This window comes from Rhinoderma darwinii, chromosome 11 (genome assembly GCF_050947455.1).
Source record: "Rhinoderma darwinii isolate aRhiDar2 chromosome 11, aRhiDar2.hap1, whole genome shotgun sequence".
In the NCBI taxonomy this organism is placed as follows: Eukaryota; Metazoa; Chordata; class Amphibia; order Anura; family Rhinodermatidae; genus Rhinoderma; species Rhinoderma darwinii.
This window is the reverse complement of record NC_134697.1, coordinates 56,977,870-56,996,422: the sequence shown is the minus strand read 5'-3', so window position 1 is coordinate 56,996,422 and position 18,553 is coordinate 56,977,870. Positions and strand designations below refer to the sequence as shown.

At 39.0% G+C, this 18,553-nt stretch overlaps 1 protein-coding gene across 3 annotated transcripts in view; it reads right to left on the bottom strand.

Moving 5' to 3' along the window:
* Positions 1-18,553, bottom strand: part of PALD1 (phosphatase domain containing paladin 1) — a 209,491-nt gene that overhangs the window by 72,648 nt on the left and 118,290 nt on the right. For all 3 annotated transcript variants that reach the window (XM_075841572.1, XM_075841574.1, XM_075841573.1), the window contains 7 exons: positions 17,966-18,117; positions 15,946-16,042; positions 13,162-13,266; positions 4,768-4,863; positions 3,714-3,848; positions 2,769-2,885; positions 1,663-1,842 (listed from right to left, as the gene is read on the bottom strand). In XM_075841572.1, coding sequence (XP_075697687.1) covers positions 1,663-1,842; positions 2,769-2,885; positions 3,714-3,848; positions 4,768-4,863; positions 13,162-13,266; positions 15,946-16,042; positions 17,966-18,117 — 882 coding nt within the window. The remainder of the gene's footprint in view (positions 1-1,662; positions 1,843-2,768; positions 2,886-3,713; positions 3,849-4,767; positions 4,864-13,161; positions 13,267-15,945; positions 16,043-17,965; positions 18,118-18,553) is intronic.

Below are 18,553 nucleotides of genomic sequence, written 5' to 3'. Positions count from 1 at the left end.
GCAGTCCGGTCTCGCTTCAATTACTTATCTTAACCCCTTACAGTTCAAGCCATTTTTTCGTTTTCATTTTACACTTCTATGAGCCATAACTTTTTGATTTTTCCATCAATGGATTGGTGTGAAGGCTTGTTTTTTTCAGGAGGAGTTGTAGTTATAAACCATTTAAAGTACCATATAATGTACTGGGAAACTGAAAAAAAATTCTATGTGGGGTGAAATTGGAAAAAAAGTATTCCTCCATTTTCTTTTGGGTTTCGTTTTTTTTCACCGTGCGGTAAAAATTTACAAATTTACTTTATTCTGCTGGTCAATAAGATTACAGCGATACCAGATTTACATGTTTTTTTTTTAATGTTTTACTTCTTTCACAAAGAAAAAACTACTAGTTAGAAATTTGTTTATTTTTTTTCCATATTCTGAAAGCCATAACTTTTTTATTTTTTTGTCGATTGAGCGGTTATTTTTTGCGTCACGAGCTGTGTTTTTTTATTGGTTCCATTTCGTAGTGCAGACGACTTTTTGATCACTTTTTATTACATTTTTTTTCACCACTAAGTTGACCAAAAATGAGATTCTGGTGTTTTTATATATTTTTTTCTTTTTAGGGCATTTACCATGCGCATTAAATAATGCTATATTGTAGTAGTTCGGACTTCTATTGATGCAACTATACCAATTTTGTTTATTTTTTTACATTTCTTCAGAGGAAAAAAGATGGGAAAAGGTTTTTTGTCTTTTTTTAACTTTTCATTTAAAAAAACAACAACATTTTCACTACGAAAAACTTTGTTTAACTTTTTTTTTTTACACATTCGATTAGTTCCCATAGGGGACTTGAACCAGCGATCATTGAACCGCTGGTACAGTACACTGCCATACTAATAAATCGCAGTGTATGGTCAGTTTCACCGGCTTCTGTTAGACATGGCTTAACAGAGGCAGAGTGAAGGCAGCCTTCATTAGGCCCCTGGGCTGCCATGACAACCATTGGCACCCCATTATGGTGTTGTGGGTGCTCCGATGAGCATTTAGAGGAGGCCGCCCCCCCCCCCCATCTATAACCCCTCAAATACATTTGAGGGGTTAAACGGCCAGGAACAGCGCAATCGCTGTTCCTGCAAGTTAATACAATAATGTAATACACAGCTGACATCCGCAGTGCATGGAGAGCGCTCAGTGCGTGAGTGCGCCCCATACTTCTCCCCCTGCACCTTGACATGCACTTACGTCAAGGTGCGCTAAGGGGTTAAGAAGAACAACAGACCACAAGTGATATCATACCTGCCCCCTTACATTATATGATTGTCAAAATTAACAGAATCTATCAGATAATGTCCATGGGTAGCTTTACTGTGTAGTGCCACATTTGGGCAACTTTTGTCCCCATGTAAAAACTTCAAAAATGTTACCTGCAAGTCAGTCATTATCTGCAATATATTTTCTTGACAAATTCCCTTGTCACTAGGAAGCATTAACAACTAGGTATCATGCTTGCTAAAAAACAGAAAATCAGCTGCCATGCTTACTCACACACAGATCTATCTAAACATTCGCATTCTAGAAATAAAAGGTAACTGGATTACAATCGGAATATTAGAAAGGCCTATTTGGCATGAGGATGATGTACTGTAAATGGTGTATATCGTTCTATAAAGTTATCACCTCCAGCTGCTCCGGTGTATTGACAGGTACGGTAATATGTTGTTCCAAGTTGCCCTGCTCCCTTGGAGTATATATTTGTTCATTGCCTTCCAGCACAACATCTTCTCGAAGGTTCACCCATAGAACATTGGAATATTTCCTCTTTGCATCCGTCAAGTAGTTCAGAACACAACCCGTGGCCTGAATACAAAGCCAACATGAGTGTTTTAGCGCTTCTTAAGAAAAACGAGAACAGAAAAGTAGGAACAATACGTGTTACAGCTTCCTATACTCTGTATATATCGGAAATACGTCTGCACTCTAGCTGAAGTTTTAATAACTATCCTAAGGCCTCATGAGGTCTTATTGGGATCTGGATCATATGCCACCCATAGAATTCTATACGCTCATGTTATAGCTCTGATTTTACGCTGGGACACCCAGAAATAAAAAGAAAAAAAAATCAAAGCATATCCTACTTTATGGCCTATTATGAAGTTATTCTCATACGGTAATTCACAAATGCACCATATTGTGGCGCACTCCACATGCATCCATAAACCCTTAAAGTGATACTTTATGTATCAGATCTTGAAAAACATACCCTTTTAATCTAAAACGTAAAAGATTTTACTAGGACAAACAATCTCAGCAAACAAATTCTGTGGGAAATATATATATAAATTAAATAAAATAGCATAAATAAAATATCAAAATATATATTATATAAATTATCAAAATAATATAGAATAACATTTATTTCCATATGTAAGAAACTAAAAACTACTAAGAACACACAAATCCAAATACAACCAGACATGCATTTATATAAAAAAATAAAAATAACTTCTGGGTAAAAAATATTTCTGAACTGTGATGTCCCCTTGACTTTACCCCAAAATACTTACAGTCTGATTGTAAAATACCAAACAAGTTGTGAGATGGGTGAAACACATCACCCATAATGTCGCTATTCCTGCGCAGACAAGGGCGCTCGTAAATATGATCTACAGTGTACATATAAATATTCATGGTTTTTCCCTGCAGCAAAAAAATGATTTGAATTTTTGGTTTTCCTTTTGAGTTCCTTTGAACTTCATGAAAAGTTTTGTTAAATTGGACTGCACCTTTGAGTTTGGTTGAGCGGTGCCATAAATAGCCATCTTGGGTACCCTTCGAAAGTTAGCAACATTCATTTCCTTCACAGTGCTTAGAACATCAGGTGAAAACCGTTCATCCAATACCTGCAACAGAAAATAAATAAGGGTATTAGGTATAAGAGGATGGATGGATGACATGTATCCTAAGAGTGATGAAAAATGGCTACCATGAAAGTAATGGTAGAAATGAACGCAGCCATGTGTATAATGGTCATATCTTGGTAGACCAAGCTTCTCTCCCAGTGTTGCTCATTCACTTTAGATAAATGCCGTCTGACAATCTAATGTGTATTGGGGCATCCCGACTGTCCCCAAACAGACACTGGCGGAAAGGAGAAATGTGCATGTTGAAATCCATGCTTTGCTGTGCGAGGAGAATCTGCTGTCAGAAATGTCCGGCAACAGCTTATCTGCCTCTTCCTATTAGAAAACACATACATGCTTGGCCAATCCAAGCGTGCAGGTTTATAGAAAAGTCGTGGGAGATATTGGATGCCCAAACGAGCATTCAGTCAACAGCTTTGTTATGTGTAGCCTTTTCAGCTCAAAATGTATAAGCAGATTTTAATGTGTTTCGTAATGCAGGGTGTGAAGTACCGCATCTTTCTAAATACCCTACCGGTGTTAGTCCCGAGTAGGCCTCTGCACCTCAGGAGGAACTCGTATATAGCCAAATTATTAGAACCATGTACACTTTTGTTGTATATACGAATTCACAAACATTTAGCTATCTACCATGACTGAGGCATGCATAATTAGGCATCAGGCCACAAGGGGTTATTTTATCTTTGTTAGAAAGCCATTAAATATATGTGTACAATCACGGAGCAGAATAGAACTATAAACCATTTCAAGCATGACATACAAACACAGTTAAAAACACGGCATATATTAGTACACATCAGTACTTACCAATACCCGTGTTCCTTTGATTATTAGTTCCCCAGATAAAGTAAGTTCAGACAAATTCATGGTTGCCTGAAGTCTGTAAATCCAAGGATGCATACACATCCATCGAGTAAAACTCAGTGCAAAAGCCAAGGGATACTGAAACGAGGACATGAATGGATAGTTTGTTAAATGCATAGGTGGTAGGTAAAATTAAGTAGGGATATGTATTGCTTACAAAAAAACTTCAATGGGTGGTAGTCAATGTGCCTATTTTTGTCCAACTGGCCAAAGTTGTCATTTTTATAAAATAGAATTGGGGGGAAAAAAACAACAACACAACAACCTTGATACTAATGGCCAACTCAACTTTTAGGGGCACCTGCATTTACATAAAATATGGAACTTCAAATCTAGTAACTATCAATCCCTCCTGCAAAAAATAAAATTAAATATTAGGCAACTTTGCAGGATCTACTGCGGTTTCCTATTGGTTCAAAACAACCTCAGATTATGTTATGTCTATGGTAAGTTTGAAACACTTGGTCAGTCCAAAAAAATAGTACCTCTTCCAAATCCTTTAATATTTAGTAGCAAGTTTATATATTTACATAGATAATCAGGTATTCATGACACAATTCATTGGAGGGGTCATGAACCAAAGGCAACAGACAAGAAGAATCCCCAAACTATCTACATTGTGGGAATCCAGATAAGGTTTAAGGGGTGAGAGAATAATCCTAAAGGCCCTTTTACACGGGCCAACTATCAGGCAAACGAGTGTTCACAGATCATTGCCCTATGTAATCAAGGCAACGATTGTATCATTTATGCAGTGGAAAATATCGTTGTCGGCAGCACATCTCCCTGTGTAAACAGGAACACGTGCTGCCGACATGATAGAAATGTATGGGGACGAGAGATTGTAGTAACGAGCGCTCGTCCTCAAACATATTCCCTTGTAAAAGGAGCAAATCAGCGCTGATCAACGATCGTTGATCTGCGCTAGTTTGCAAGGCCCGTGTAAGAGGACTCTTACTCATGCAATTACACAAAATGTACCTTCAATTTTGCTTACCTGTTCATGAAGGTAGAAGTTGAAAGCTATTAGGTAAAAGTAGCGCTCAAGACTATTGAGGGTTCCTCTGAGGAAATATTCTTTGGTACTACTTCCCTGAAAGAACATAAGAGTAAGTCATTCTCTTCTCTCAAGTTATTAAAAATTCTAAACAGCAGTTTTTGTATACCTACTTGCTGGATAACAATTATTACGGCCCCTATTATGGCTCACACAGGTGTTGTCACTGAGCTTTTCCATAGAGAACTGGGTGACAACCTATACGAGAGCTATAATAATCCCCATACTGAAGAGATGAGCAAATAACTTTGGCTAATTTGCAGATTTGACAGTCCATACAATGAGAGAATTGAGTCACCTATTATTTTCCTAAAAAGTGAATCTCAAACCTGGTAAAATTGATACCTCAATGTATCCTAATGGTTGGTGAATTACAAAACATCTCGAGATAATAAAACAAAGCCAGATAAGTAGCATTAAGGTCCAAGGACCCGGATGTTTATTCTAGAACTAGGCCTATCACGTGATGTTACTGGCCATTGTAGATTAGGATATCACACTTCAGTGTGCAAATACACAATAATTTTATATAGTAAAAGATAAAGCCCACGGATGGCGCTGCTGTTCTCCTATGCTCATCGTCTGTGTGGAACCCCCAGGTAGCGGCGTAGCTATAGGAAATAGCAGTTGCACAAGGACCCTGCTGCATCAACCACTTCGGGGCAAAGCCATTTTTTTATTTTTCATTTTAGTTTTTCACTCCCCGCATTCCAAGAGCCATAACTTTTTTATTTTTCCATCAATAGAGTGGTGTGAGAGCTTATTTTTGCGGGAGGAGTTGTAATTTCTTTTGGTACCATTTATATTTCCATATAATGTACGGGGAAACTGGAAAAAATTCTTTGCGGGCTGAAGTTGGAAAAAACTGATTCCTCAATAGTTTTTGGGGTTTTGTTTTTACGGCTTTCACCGTGCGGTAAAAACAACAACTTATCTTTATTCTGTGGCTCAATACGATTACAGTGATACCAAATTTATATAGGTTTTTTTTTATACTTTACTACTTTTAATTATAAAAACTTTTTGTTAAAAAAAATAAATAAATGTTTTGTGTTGCCACATTCTGAGGGCCATAAAACTTATTTTTCACCAATTGAGCGGTGTGAGGGCTTATTTTTTGCGGGACGAGCTGTAGTTTTTATTGGCACCATTTTTTGGTACGTAGCGTAGAACTTTTTGATCCCTTTTTATTACATTTTGTTTGAGAGCCAAGTTGACCAAAAAACAGCGATTTTGGCATTTTATATTTTTACAGCGTTCACCATGCACATTAAATAACGCTATATTGTAATAGATCAGACTTTTAGAGCCGCAGCGATACCAATTTTAACTTTTTTATTTTTTACATTACTTTAGGGGGAAAATGGGAAAACATGTTTTTTTTTTGAACTTTTAATATATATTTACTTTTTTTTTTTACACAATTTATTAGCCCCTCTAGGGGACTTGAACCAGCGATCGTTAGATTGCAGGTACAATATACTAATAGTGTACTAATATACTACAATATATTATATACAATATACGACAATATACTAATATATGTATATCATAATTTTTACAGGCTTCTGTTAAGCACTGCCACAGAGGCAGAGTGAAGGCAGCCCTGGGGGCCTTCGTTAGGCCTCTGGGCTGCCATAACAACAGTCGTCACCCCACGATCTCACTGCGGGGAGGGGGGGTGATGTGCTGTTGGATGGTGGGGTTGCGTTTGACCGTAGCATTTGAGGGGTTAAACAGCTAGGAACTGCCCGATCGCTGCTCCCGGCTGTTAGTCCAGGGTGTCCGCTGTAAAATACAGCCAACACCTGCAGCATATGGAACGCGCTCAGCACGTGAGCGCACTCCAAACATCACCCCCCGCACCCGGACGTAATAGAACGCCTGGGTGCGCGAAGGGGTTAAGGGGCCCAAAGGCCTTCACCAGTTTTATAAATTGCACAAGGTAGGTGGGGGGTACAGTTACAGATGTTGCTTTGAGGCCCAGGAGCTTCAAGTTACTTCACTGTCCACAGGCATAGGAGACTTAATGGCTCCCTCTAAAACAGATCTGTTGTAGAACTGAGGACATAGACTGAAATCTAGCCAAAGAGACATTTGAATGAGTTTTCTTCATCCTCCCCTTCCCCATGTTGATAGGGTTTTCCTCCTACATGCATCTGTGTGTACTACGCTGCAGAATAAGTTGGTGCACTATAAAACTACAGATATTAAATAAAAGTAGAGGTATGCATATTGATATATCATTTGTCTGAAATGTTCCATTTTAACTATAATATTGAGTTATCACTGCAGACTCGTATTAAACTCCTAACATAACCAGTTTTAAATGCACACAAATACTTAATAAATCAGCATTACGGAATCACTCCAGACACCCAACCAGTGCTAAAACAGTTAAAGTGTTCAGTATGACGCCTGCTAGATCGCTGCGGCTTATAAAGTCTCATTCCTTCCTGATGTAAATCTTATGTGTTTAAAAATGTTATTACTAATGTGAGCTGTGAATAAACAGCTATGCAGATTCAATTTATGGTCAAGTCAAAAGTAATTTTCCATGGTCATCGACCTCATGCAATGTTCCCCCAATGGACCTCATCCCCACCGCTGAACTACATTGTAACTGCACTGGTCACTAAAGAGTTAAGACGAAAATACATCTATGGATGGAGGATTTCTTAGAGAACAGAAGTACTTAGTTACGAACAGTTCTAGGAAAACATCTAGCTCCTCATACTAACAATTCATTTTAAAATAACACAGGCAGACGACCCAGTGTGGTTCCATGGTGAACATTGTTGTTTTGTAACACTGGGTCCTTAGGGGGGGGGGGGGGGATCTGCTTTTCAAAAACTACGATATCTCAAAGAAAACTTATCCCCTTTAAAGGCTATGCATCCTTTTTGAAAGTAAATTTTTTTTAAAAAAATAAATAAAAAAGGTCAGTCAGTGCGATGACTGCAACATGCTAAACAGTTTTTATTAAAAATTAGTTTTACTTTTTCAGATACAGCTGCTCCGTATACTTTATAACTTAGATGTGATAGATTATAGATGGATCCTGCGTGTCAGAGACATGCTAGACCCGCTGATACTGAACCCATTAGGTCCGCAGGACTGGCTTATTTAGTTCATAGCGAACTATACAGCTGCTCTGTATAGAGAATACAGAACAGCTGCATCTCAAAAAGTAAAACAAATTTTAATAAAAACTATTTCGAAAGTTGTACTAATTACACGGATTGACCTTTTTATTAAAAATAAATAAATAAATTGCCTTTCAAAAGACGTCCATAGCCTTTAAAGAGGTTCTCGGTTTCTTGAAAAGTTGGGAATAGAGCAAAAATAGATAATAAACTTTGCAATATACTCGCCTTCTGAAATCTTCCTCTGTACCCTGAAACGGATTTCCATTGCTCTTGGGCTTTTGCTTTGCTTCAACAGTCACTTGGCCGCATCCTCCAATAGTAGCAAGATGTGGTGCCCTTTTTGTCTCTAAAAGCTTTGGAGGACTTGGCCATTTGATGTCACATGGAGGAAGCAACACGCAGAAGTGCCCAGGAGCAACGGAGACTAGTGGCAGGAGAAAGAGAAAAATGTCAGAAACTCCATATATTTCAGTTTATCATTTTTTAATTCCCAACAGGTTGTCATAAATTTGAAATAACCACTAATCTATAATCAACCAAGGGGGCCATGTCATCTACAAACAAGATGCGCTTAGTAACGTCTCTCCAAATGGGAGTTCAGGGTTGCACACCGCAGGTGCAATAGCACCCACATGCTTGTGTTTTTGCCTAGATGACAGATTAGCTTTAAATCAACTTTTTATGAAATTGGCCCTAGTGTGTATAGCCCTGATGTAGAGAAACTAGACCGTAAGCTCCATTTGGGGACAGAGACTGATCTGTGTACAGTGATATATAATGTATTCAAATGTTAGTATAAAAGAAGTCACCTATATACCAATACTCTTAGCTGCCCACTAACCATTAGGGCCCATTCACACGAACGTGAATAACGTCCACGTGCTGCACATGGAAATCACGCGCAGCACACGGACCCATTGATTTCAATGGGGCCGTTCACACATGCGTGAGTATTCACGCAGCGAGAATCCGTTGTGTGAAACTCACTGAATGTCCTATATTAGTGCCTTTTCACGCACCTAGGCGCCCATTGAAGTGAATGGGTGCGTGAAAACCACGCACTGCACACGGATGCACATCCGTGTGCGGTGCGTGATTTGCGCATCAATTCGATAAAAAAAAAAAAAAAGATGTGCTTTGTGAGTGCGTGAATAACGCATGCCACTCTCAAAGCACACTGATGCACTGTTCTAGGTGGTCCACAGCCCGAGACAAAGCGACTTTAAGTGATCTGCCTTCCCTCCAGCCTCAGTCTCTCACACTGTGTGAAGCAGCTTCATGCTGATAGGACAGCGTCCGAGGCTGTGAGGCAGCACCACCTCAGGAGAATCACAGGTGTTGACACCCACTTGTCTAGTATAGGCTCATTTGCATATTTAGAAAAAAGATCATAACTTTTAAAATAACAGAACTTTTTGGGACACAATTTTCACTAGCATTATCAGTGTGACCGCGCCTATTAGATTAGCTAGGAGGCAGGGCATTACTAAACTAGGGACAGATCCTCTTTAAGCAACATTGATATATTGAAGGACTCTTCTGGATTACATAGGTAAGCATTTTATCATTGTTGCTAATATAAACCTGATTAGCATTAGTCGTATCCGTTAATTATGGATTTGGATAATACAGATTATTGACAGGCTTATCAGAGATTTAAACCTGGATTTTATCAAAATTGATTTCCGCACGTGTAACTGGATAAGGGGTTTGCAATAAATAGGATAACAGGCAATTAAAGCTAAATTTCAAACAGTCCATTTCCACTTCACTTCATTTCTGGATTACTAAAATTAAATAACCCACATAGCCACTAATACAGCCATCATAGGGGTTGTCACTCAGGCCAAAATGGCCAATCTGAAGTCACTTATAAGAGATATAATGAACCATCATTATATTTCCTACAAGCGAATCAGGCTGTCACCTAGCCTCCCAAAAATAGGATGACTAAACAACTATCAACATCTGTAAAAATCTACTTATAGACTATATTAAAAATACAATGTTCTGTATATAAAACACTGAAAATACTCATATAAGAAAAAGAAATGTGAACCACATCGTATAAAAACTACCCAAGAGCACTAGGTGGCGCTATACTCAATCTAATAAAAAAAAAATACATAAATAAACCTATATATGGTATCTTCCTCCACCTTTTACAGTAATTAGTTTGTGTTGAATACATTGTTCAATATAAACACACAGAACAAGTTAAAAAAAACTAATTAAAATGGCGGGTGAAGAAATTCGGGCAAAACAGATAACATTTTAACAAAGACATCACATCAAAAATATGATAAATGTAAATGTGTGCAACATGTAAATCCTTTAAGTCTTGTAAGTTATGAGGTGAGGCCTCCATAGACCTCCGGTCTGGAGAATTTGGAGACCAAGTTAACATCTTGAACTCTGTCATATTCCTCAAACCGTTCCTGGACAATTTTTGTAGTGGCGCCCCGTGGATCCTGCATTTTCTTCTTTCTGTCGTTGGTATAATTTTTGCAGTGTGGCAGGGCGCATTATCCTGCGGAGACAGGCCACTGCGATTAGGGAATACCGTGGTCTAGCCTACTTCCCATGGTGCATCGTGGTGCCATCTCTTCTCCACATCGATGCACACACATATTCTCATGATGTAATAGAAAATGGAATTCATCAGCCCAGGCCACCTCCCATTGCTCCATGGTCCAGTTCTGATCCCCATGTGCCCATTGTAGGCACTTTATGCAGTGGACAGGGGTCAGCATGAGAACTCTGACTAGTTCGTGGCTATGCAGCTCCAAATGCAGCGAGCTGCGACACACTATGTGTTCTGACACCTTTCTATCATAACCAGCATTAACTTTTTCAGCAATTTGTGCTACAGTAGCTCTTCTGTGGGATCGGACCAGACAGGCTAGCCTTCGCTTTACCACACACATCATTCAGCCTAGGGCCATGACCCAGTCACCAGTTATCATTCCCCAGACATCTTTTGATAAGTACTAACCACTGCATACCGGGAAAATTCCACCAGCCTTGTGGTGATGCTGTAACCCAGTAGTCTAGCCATCACAACTTGACCCATGTCAAAGATTCTTATGCTGGCCATTTTTCCTGCTTTCAGTACATTAACTTCAAGAACTGACTGTTCACTTGCTGCCTGATATATCTCTCCCCTTGACAGTTGCCATTGTAGTGACATAAATCAACATAATTCACGTCACTGGTTATGGCTGAAACGTGTATATAGCGTTTGATTTTGCACCAAGAGCTTGACCGAGAACAGAATGAAATTCCCACAGCTCATTTGTTGCCCTCTCCAAATGCCACTGTAGCCCATGTAAAGGCGAGAAGGGCTTAACAGAATAACAAAACTATTAAAAAACATTTGACATGTTATAGTGACATATCAAAAGTTTTGATTGGTGGGGGTCCGAGCACTGAAACCCCCATCGATCGCTTCGTTTCTGATCGCAGCATTTCAATTTCTCTTGCGGATTTTCACAGCAGATTTCAACTCGTTTAATGAGGGATGAAATCCGCAGAAAATTCCACTCTAAAATCCACATAAAGATTTTGCAGAAGATTTGCGGTAAAATCCGCAGGCGGATTTGCAGCGGATTTTTTCGCTACGTGATCTACGCATCTAGTCTGATGGGATAACCGTTGAAATATAGGAAATGAAAAAAGTCTATGCTCCTTGTCCTTCTTTAGGCTGTGGCTAAAATAAATTTTTTAAAAGATTTTCAAGTGATTTTCACGTTACTTTATGAAGGAAAGAAGTAGCTACTACTTCCCTACACACATCAATTTATGATAGACTTTTTATCGCTCAATTAAATTTTTTTTAAAAAAGTAGACTTGTCAACCTAAGAGAATATTTTACCACGGAGCTGATAAATCTGGCACATTATGGAGACTTCAGAGTTGTCGCAGAAATTTCAGGAACTGTCCCATTCATCTGAATGAGATTTGCAGAAATCCCTGCACATCCTGTAGAAACAATCCCATTCATCTGTATGGTACGGATTTTCAGCCACAGACATTCGGCAACCAATCTGCCGCGTGTGAACATACCCTAACTTCATCAGAATGTTACAAATTACGTTTAGTCAGGTCCAAAACAATGGATAGGCAGCAGACTCAGACATATAGCAATCATTTATACAGCTATAGATCTGGTTTATGACAAATTTATGGGATGCCACAGGGCCCTCGGAGCGAAACCTTTGAAGCTGCCTTATTATGGTCCTAGGGTGACACATCAGACACACACGCACCACATGAGACCCCACAGGCTACCAGTTGGACATCTCTGCTTTATCATTTATTTTAAGAGTATGAGTATACAAACATTCGGCTGGTCTGAACAAGTACAACATGTTCTCATCAGATGACACTATCATACACAACATCATGCATACTGTGCTAATGACAAGTAGATCTCTTGATATCTGCTATCTAAAGATCCACTCTCCTAAATCAGAAGAAAGGATCAGGGTGATTGAGTAACAGAATATTTTATCAGTCCTCAGAAGATGCATATGCTGGGACCGTTAGAGGTTTTGACATCTTCCACAAGTTCTAATCTAGACATGCGTAGCATGAATACAGTATGTTCTAACCACACTGCTGTGACGGATACTCCTGAGCAGATGAAGATAGATTTCCTTGTGAGTGCACTCTTGGAACAGATTTGGAATTCCTGAAGCTTCCTGAATGATAAATATTATATGAGAGATGCGCTGCGATTCTTAGCATCTCCGAGGGAACTTGTCACCCAGACACTTGCTTTTGCTGAATACGCCTTCCTGACACTGTTTACATCGGTCTGTCCTGTTTATACTGCTCGCTTGGATTGTTATGTAGCAGAAAAGACACAACTTCCTTCCTTTCTTAAACTAACGGCCCCAGATCTGCTAGCAGAACCCGTGATGTGGACATTGCGGTTAGATAATGAGGAGGTGGATTTTCTGCTAGCGGCAGGGGAAAAGACACCTGTCTGAGCGCAAACAGCAAAGCGGTCACAGGAATAGTCCTGTACACGTTATGCTAGGGATGTAAGGAATAAACAGGTCGCTAATGAATATTAGACAGAACTACTTTTTGGCTTAGGGACATAGTACAACAAAGTAAATACGTTACAACAATACTGCATCTGTTCGAACAGATCGACTACATGGGAGACTCAATTTACCTGAATTTGGTAGTCTTCACCAATGCCCTCCAGCCTCTTCTTGCATTCATATATGGCTGACTTGATATCATGCATTTCCGAACATAAGGAAATCGCATGGTCCACCTAGATCAGAGAAAGCAAACTTGTCAGCAGGTATTGGTTACCAGCATGGTCTGTTAGAGAAGGAACACAAATACAATGAATATTATTATTATTTTACTAATAGTAAAGCTGGATATAGACATGGTGATCATTTCAGGAATCCTACAGAAAAGAAAATTTTGGAGATCAATTTTTACTTCTAAGCTAAAACGATCATATAAAATCTCATCATACCTACCAACATTAGAATCCCCATGGAATGCACAGAAATTTCCACAAAATATCCCCAAAACACCCACTTGTCTGAATTTGCATAAACACTACCACCTTTGAGGTTCGTTTGCTAGACTATCCCATGAATAATGGGATGGTTGGAAACTAGTGCAGACAAGAACTGGAAAGTGTGGCATACAGCAACAGAATTCACCTGATATTTTTCCAAAGCAGGTCAGAAGATTAAAGCAATGATCAAATTGTCCTATAGAACTGAATGCTGGTTATGGAAACAGCGTAGCTCGCATGCTAGGCGGCTGTTTCCGTAGTGGCCATTCACTACTATGGAATTTACAGAAACAGCGTAGCTCAGCGATTCATGGTCCGGAATCACACGCTTCAGCTGCAACACAGAGCAGTAGAACAGGGTTTAGGGAGCCCCATTCTAGAGATAGGTGCGGGTCCCAGAGGTGGGACCCACATCTGACATTTAGGACATATCCTGTGGATAGATCGTAAAGGAGTTTTCCCATCGGAGACATTTAAGTACTCCGGTTTCTTTCCATACTCCCAAAACATACTGATTGTGGACTTCCAGTAAAATCACCCGAGTCTGTAAAAGATGAGGAAATTTTAGGAACCCCACATGGGCAATACAAAAAGGAAACCGTACTAATTTTTCATCTAGAAAATATTTCCAATTGTTGGAAAACAGCTGAGCATGTACGTTCTATTAAGACCATCATATCCATTTAAAAAAGGTCATGAATTAATTACTTCTCGGACTCAGAATATATCTTTGTATACTATTTTACAACAACAAGGTTCATATGAAAAAAGCCATGCAAGCAATATTTAGGATGTATCGTGACCATGTCATGCACAACGACATAAAAGTAAATGTTATGCAACTAAATAACTAATTCAGATTATTTATTTTACAGGCGATTCAGCAGGAAATTATTTTCCCTAAAGAAACCAGAGATTAATCTTTGGGGATTAAATCACAGAAAATTGTGCAAGGTAGGACAGTTTTTAAGAGGGATTAATCTCCAGAGAATTCATTGCAGAGATTAAGCTGCCTGTGTTGTTCAGCCCGTAATTACATACATGCAGTTAGCCACACATTATATAGAACTATACATTATGTGGGAAAGACAAAAACGTAAGAAAAATAAGTTTTTCAAAGAACGCTTGTTTCTGAAAGTGTTGGGTATGTGCCAATGTCACACTATATGTATTATGTTTATGTCCAAGTGTCCTGCAACTTGTGTTTCTCCCCATACAAGTTAAATGAATGCAATTTTCCATTCTATGGGGTTTAATCATCATTATATCTATGACTTTTTGTACCATTCAGCTTCATGCAATCACATTTATCACACACACAATGCAACCCAATACATTCACATGCATCACACACAATGCGATCAAATGCATTCACACTTATCAAATACATGACACCCAATGGTGTTCACATGTATTAAACCCACAATGCATTTCATATGTATCACACACCATGCAAACCAATGCATTAACATATAACACACACACACACGCACACGCGCGCACACGCACTATATTCTCATATTTATCATGCAGCATGCAACCCAATGCATCATACACAATGCACATGTACAGTATAACACGTATCATGCAACACAGTAAGTATGTCACAAAGTGACCTCAGCGCAGACTTTAATCTTTGAATGTGTCGTACTTTTTTTTCTTCTTCGTTTTGTGGAAATTTGCATTATGGAAAAGTCCATCCATTATCAATCCAGATAAGATTATGTTTTACATAATGTTTTTGGTCTTACATTTAGCGTATTCACCCTGAAAAGCTCTCAACATAATTGTTACACGTAGGCTGCGACGGATGCCTTACAATGGCATCCATCACCCACAGACTACTATGGGATACTTTTAAGTTATACGTCATGAACTCTCATAATGTATACATTAAACTGTAGCCATAATTGCTTATGGATTACTAATGCCACTGTTCAGTATCTGTCACAGGCATCAGTCACCCATAGGCTATTATGGCATCCGTTTAATGTATACATCATGAAAAGCTATCGAAATGCTCATGTCATATACGTTTCATGGATACATGTGACGTATGCCATACGTCACCCATCGGCTCCCAAGTTAAAAAAAAGTTTAACTTTTTTTGCAGGATCCCGTTGTATGGGATAGTGTAGTCTACACAATATCATGCTTAAAAAAACAAAATGTTCAAAAAAAGTATACCAACATTTATCAGACTGACAAGGCCAAAAGGACACTTCTTTGGCCTTCGTTGGCTAATGGAGCCCATGGATATGTTTAGCATGTACGTCGGGGGCTTTACTGGCTAACACGCCAAAGGTAGGGCAAAAACGTGATGTTTATGGGGTCAAAGTCACATTGTGTAGGAGAATGCTAAAATAATGCAAATATTTTCACAACAAATATTTTGTTGTGAATCATATCAATACTTACCTCTTCAACTATTTGTTCTCCATTTGGTACCATATTGATGAAGTTTTGTATAATATGAAAACGACCCTTCGGCAAGGAATCGGTGCTCTGGGGGATGCTGAAATACAAACAGATTTTACTCAGAAAACAATTGAATAAAAATGAGTTTGAAATCAAATATTTAATGAATAAAAGAATTTAGCGCCAAGTACAACCCGAGAGACAGGTTTATCAATTCAACACATAAAATACCTCAGTTACTAGCCAGACATCCCAACTAAACAAGGCATATGGACCGTAGAGAAATAACTAGAACAAATCCAAGTCATTCCGTCTGCCGAATTACACTGGTATATTCAATCATAAGCTTCTACAAGACATTACCATAGAAACCAGCTCCTGTCTAGAAGCCTTAGGCTTCCTACACACACATTTTGCCTGGCGTTTTTTTGGCCGAAGTTTCTTAGTAAAATGATACACGCCAGTTTAATGGTGTTTTTGGTGGCGTTTTTTTGCAAAGAGTGTGTTTTACTATCTGTGTTTTTTTATAAGTAGCGTTGCATTACAAATCATGTGATTCAAAGACCATGTGATGCAATGATTCCACTTTGCAAAACATGATTTATTCTACAAAAAAAAAACGCCACTTACATAAACCCATACGTTCTGTTGAAGAGGTAAAAAAAAGGATGGAGTTCTATGGGAGAAATAAAGTCACTAAATGCTGGAAAAAGTCAAAGTCAAACAAAAAAAAAAACAAAAAAAAAAAAAACATACACCAATGAATAAATTGCCATGTTAATAGAGCATTTAATAATTGCCTATTAACTTCAAGCCAACATCTGACCGAAAAAGGACAAAAAGACAACTTGGCATTTCTCCTAAAATAGCTGTGTGTGAATCCTCTTTTAAGGTGGTTTTACACCGACAGGTAAGCTGCAGATAAAAGAATGGCAATCGACAATATAGCACGTTGAATGGCGCTCATTTAGCTCAGTTTACATGGAGCCATCATTGTACTTGATGGGTACAAATGAGATCGTTCTTCCCCATACAGTTTGCATCATTGTGGGCAGCACATCCCTTGTTTACACGAGGAGATGTGCTTCTGACCACAATTATTTTTTTGCCACATTAAAAGAGGTGATCAGTCGGGGAAATGAGCATTTGTTAGTTTGTCGGCTGATCGCTGGGCTTTTTTACACTGGCCGATGATTGGAAACAAGCGCTTTGTTCTTCCGATCAACAGCCCATCTGATTTATATTATCTTCAGGCTCCATAAGAATGTGGAACATTCAGGGTGAATGTTGTTGCTTATGTATTTACTAACAGTCATTAGTACAGTCGGGGTAAGTGCTATGTACGCACTATGAAGATTTATCAAAACTGGTACGGAGAAAAAAAAAAAAGGAGTAGTAGTTGCCCATAGCAGCCAATCAGATCACTGATTTATTTTCCAAAGGGCCTTTGAAAATGAGAGCTGGAATCCAGGAACCAGAAAATCTCCACTGTTCGGTATAGGTCTAGCGTGCCATAGACTTCTAGTAACCAAACAAAAGACAGAGCGTCCTTTTAGCAGAAGTTTGGCGGGTGTACCTAAAGCAACTATAGAACTTGCCATTTTGCAGCCTTTTATGCCCCAGACATATTGTTGCATTTGTCTGGGGCATACGTTCTCCGACACATCCAACCGATTGTAATGCCCGAACGCAGTGTGAATTAAGGCTAATTAGACTAACCAAAAACCAGCAAGTAAGACAGAAAGCAAATAGAAGACCCTGGTCCAAGAGCATGTGTCCTCTACTTGTGTTTGAAGACCACGGTGGCGAGTACTGAATTGTTTTTGTTCGGATTTGTATTATAGGTATTAAAATGAACGTCAGCCCAAATTGCTGCAGTCACATAAGGCTGGATTCACTCGCTACAGTGTAAATATTTCAGCATCCAGATTTACAGCATTATACTGCGCTCTCATGGATTCCAGAACAAAAGATCTGCAAAAAAAACCTCAACCAATAGGATCAATCCTGGAGAACTCACTTCTGTTTTTCAGTCGCACTCTTTCGGTGATACAGAATCAATGTTCCCAGAATCATGGCTAAGTTCGTCCTACCAACTCCTGTCTGGCAACTAAAAAGCAAAGCAGGTGGGGGGCAGCTGGCATCATGAAGCAGCAGGAGGCAAGGGTTTTCCTGAAATGCAGAAAGCATGCATTTAATTGGAGAACTAAATAAAATATTTCCATATTGGCATCAGTTCTATATTTTTACATGAATAAAGTGTCTAATTTAGGGTTCGTTCGCATCTGCGCTGGGACTCTGTTCATGGGTTCCATTGGAGCTTTCCATCAGGGGAACCCATGAACAGAATCCAAACTGAAACAAACAGAAACCATAGGTTTCCGTTTGCATCACCATTGATTTCAATGGTGACAAATCCGGTGCAAATGGTTTCCATTTGTCACTGTTGTGCAAGGGTTTCGTCGTTTTGATGTAATCAATACCATAGTCGACTGCGCTATTCAGTCCGTCAAAACAACGGAACACTTACACAATGGGGACAAAAGGAAAACCAATGGTGATGCAAACGGAAAGCTATGGTTTCAGTTTGGATTCCATTCAAGCTCAG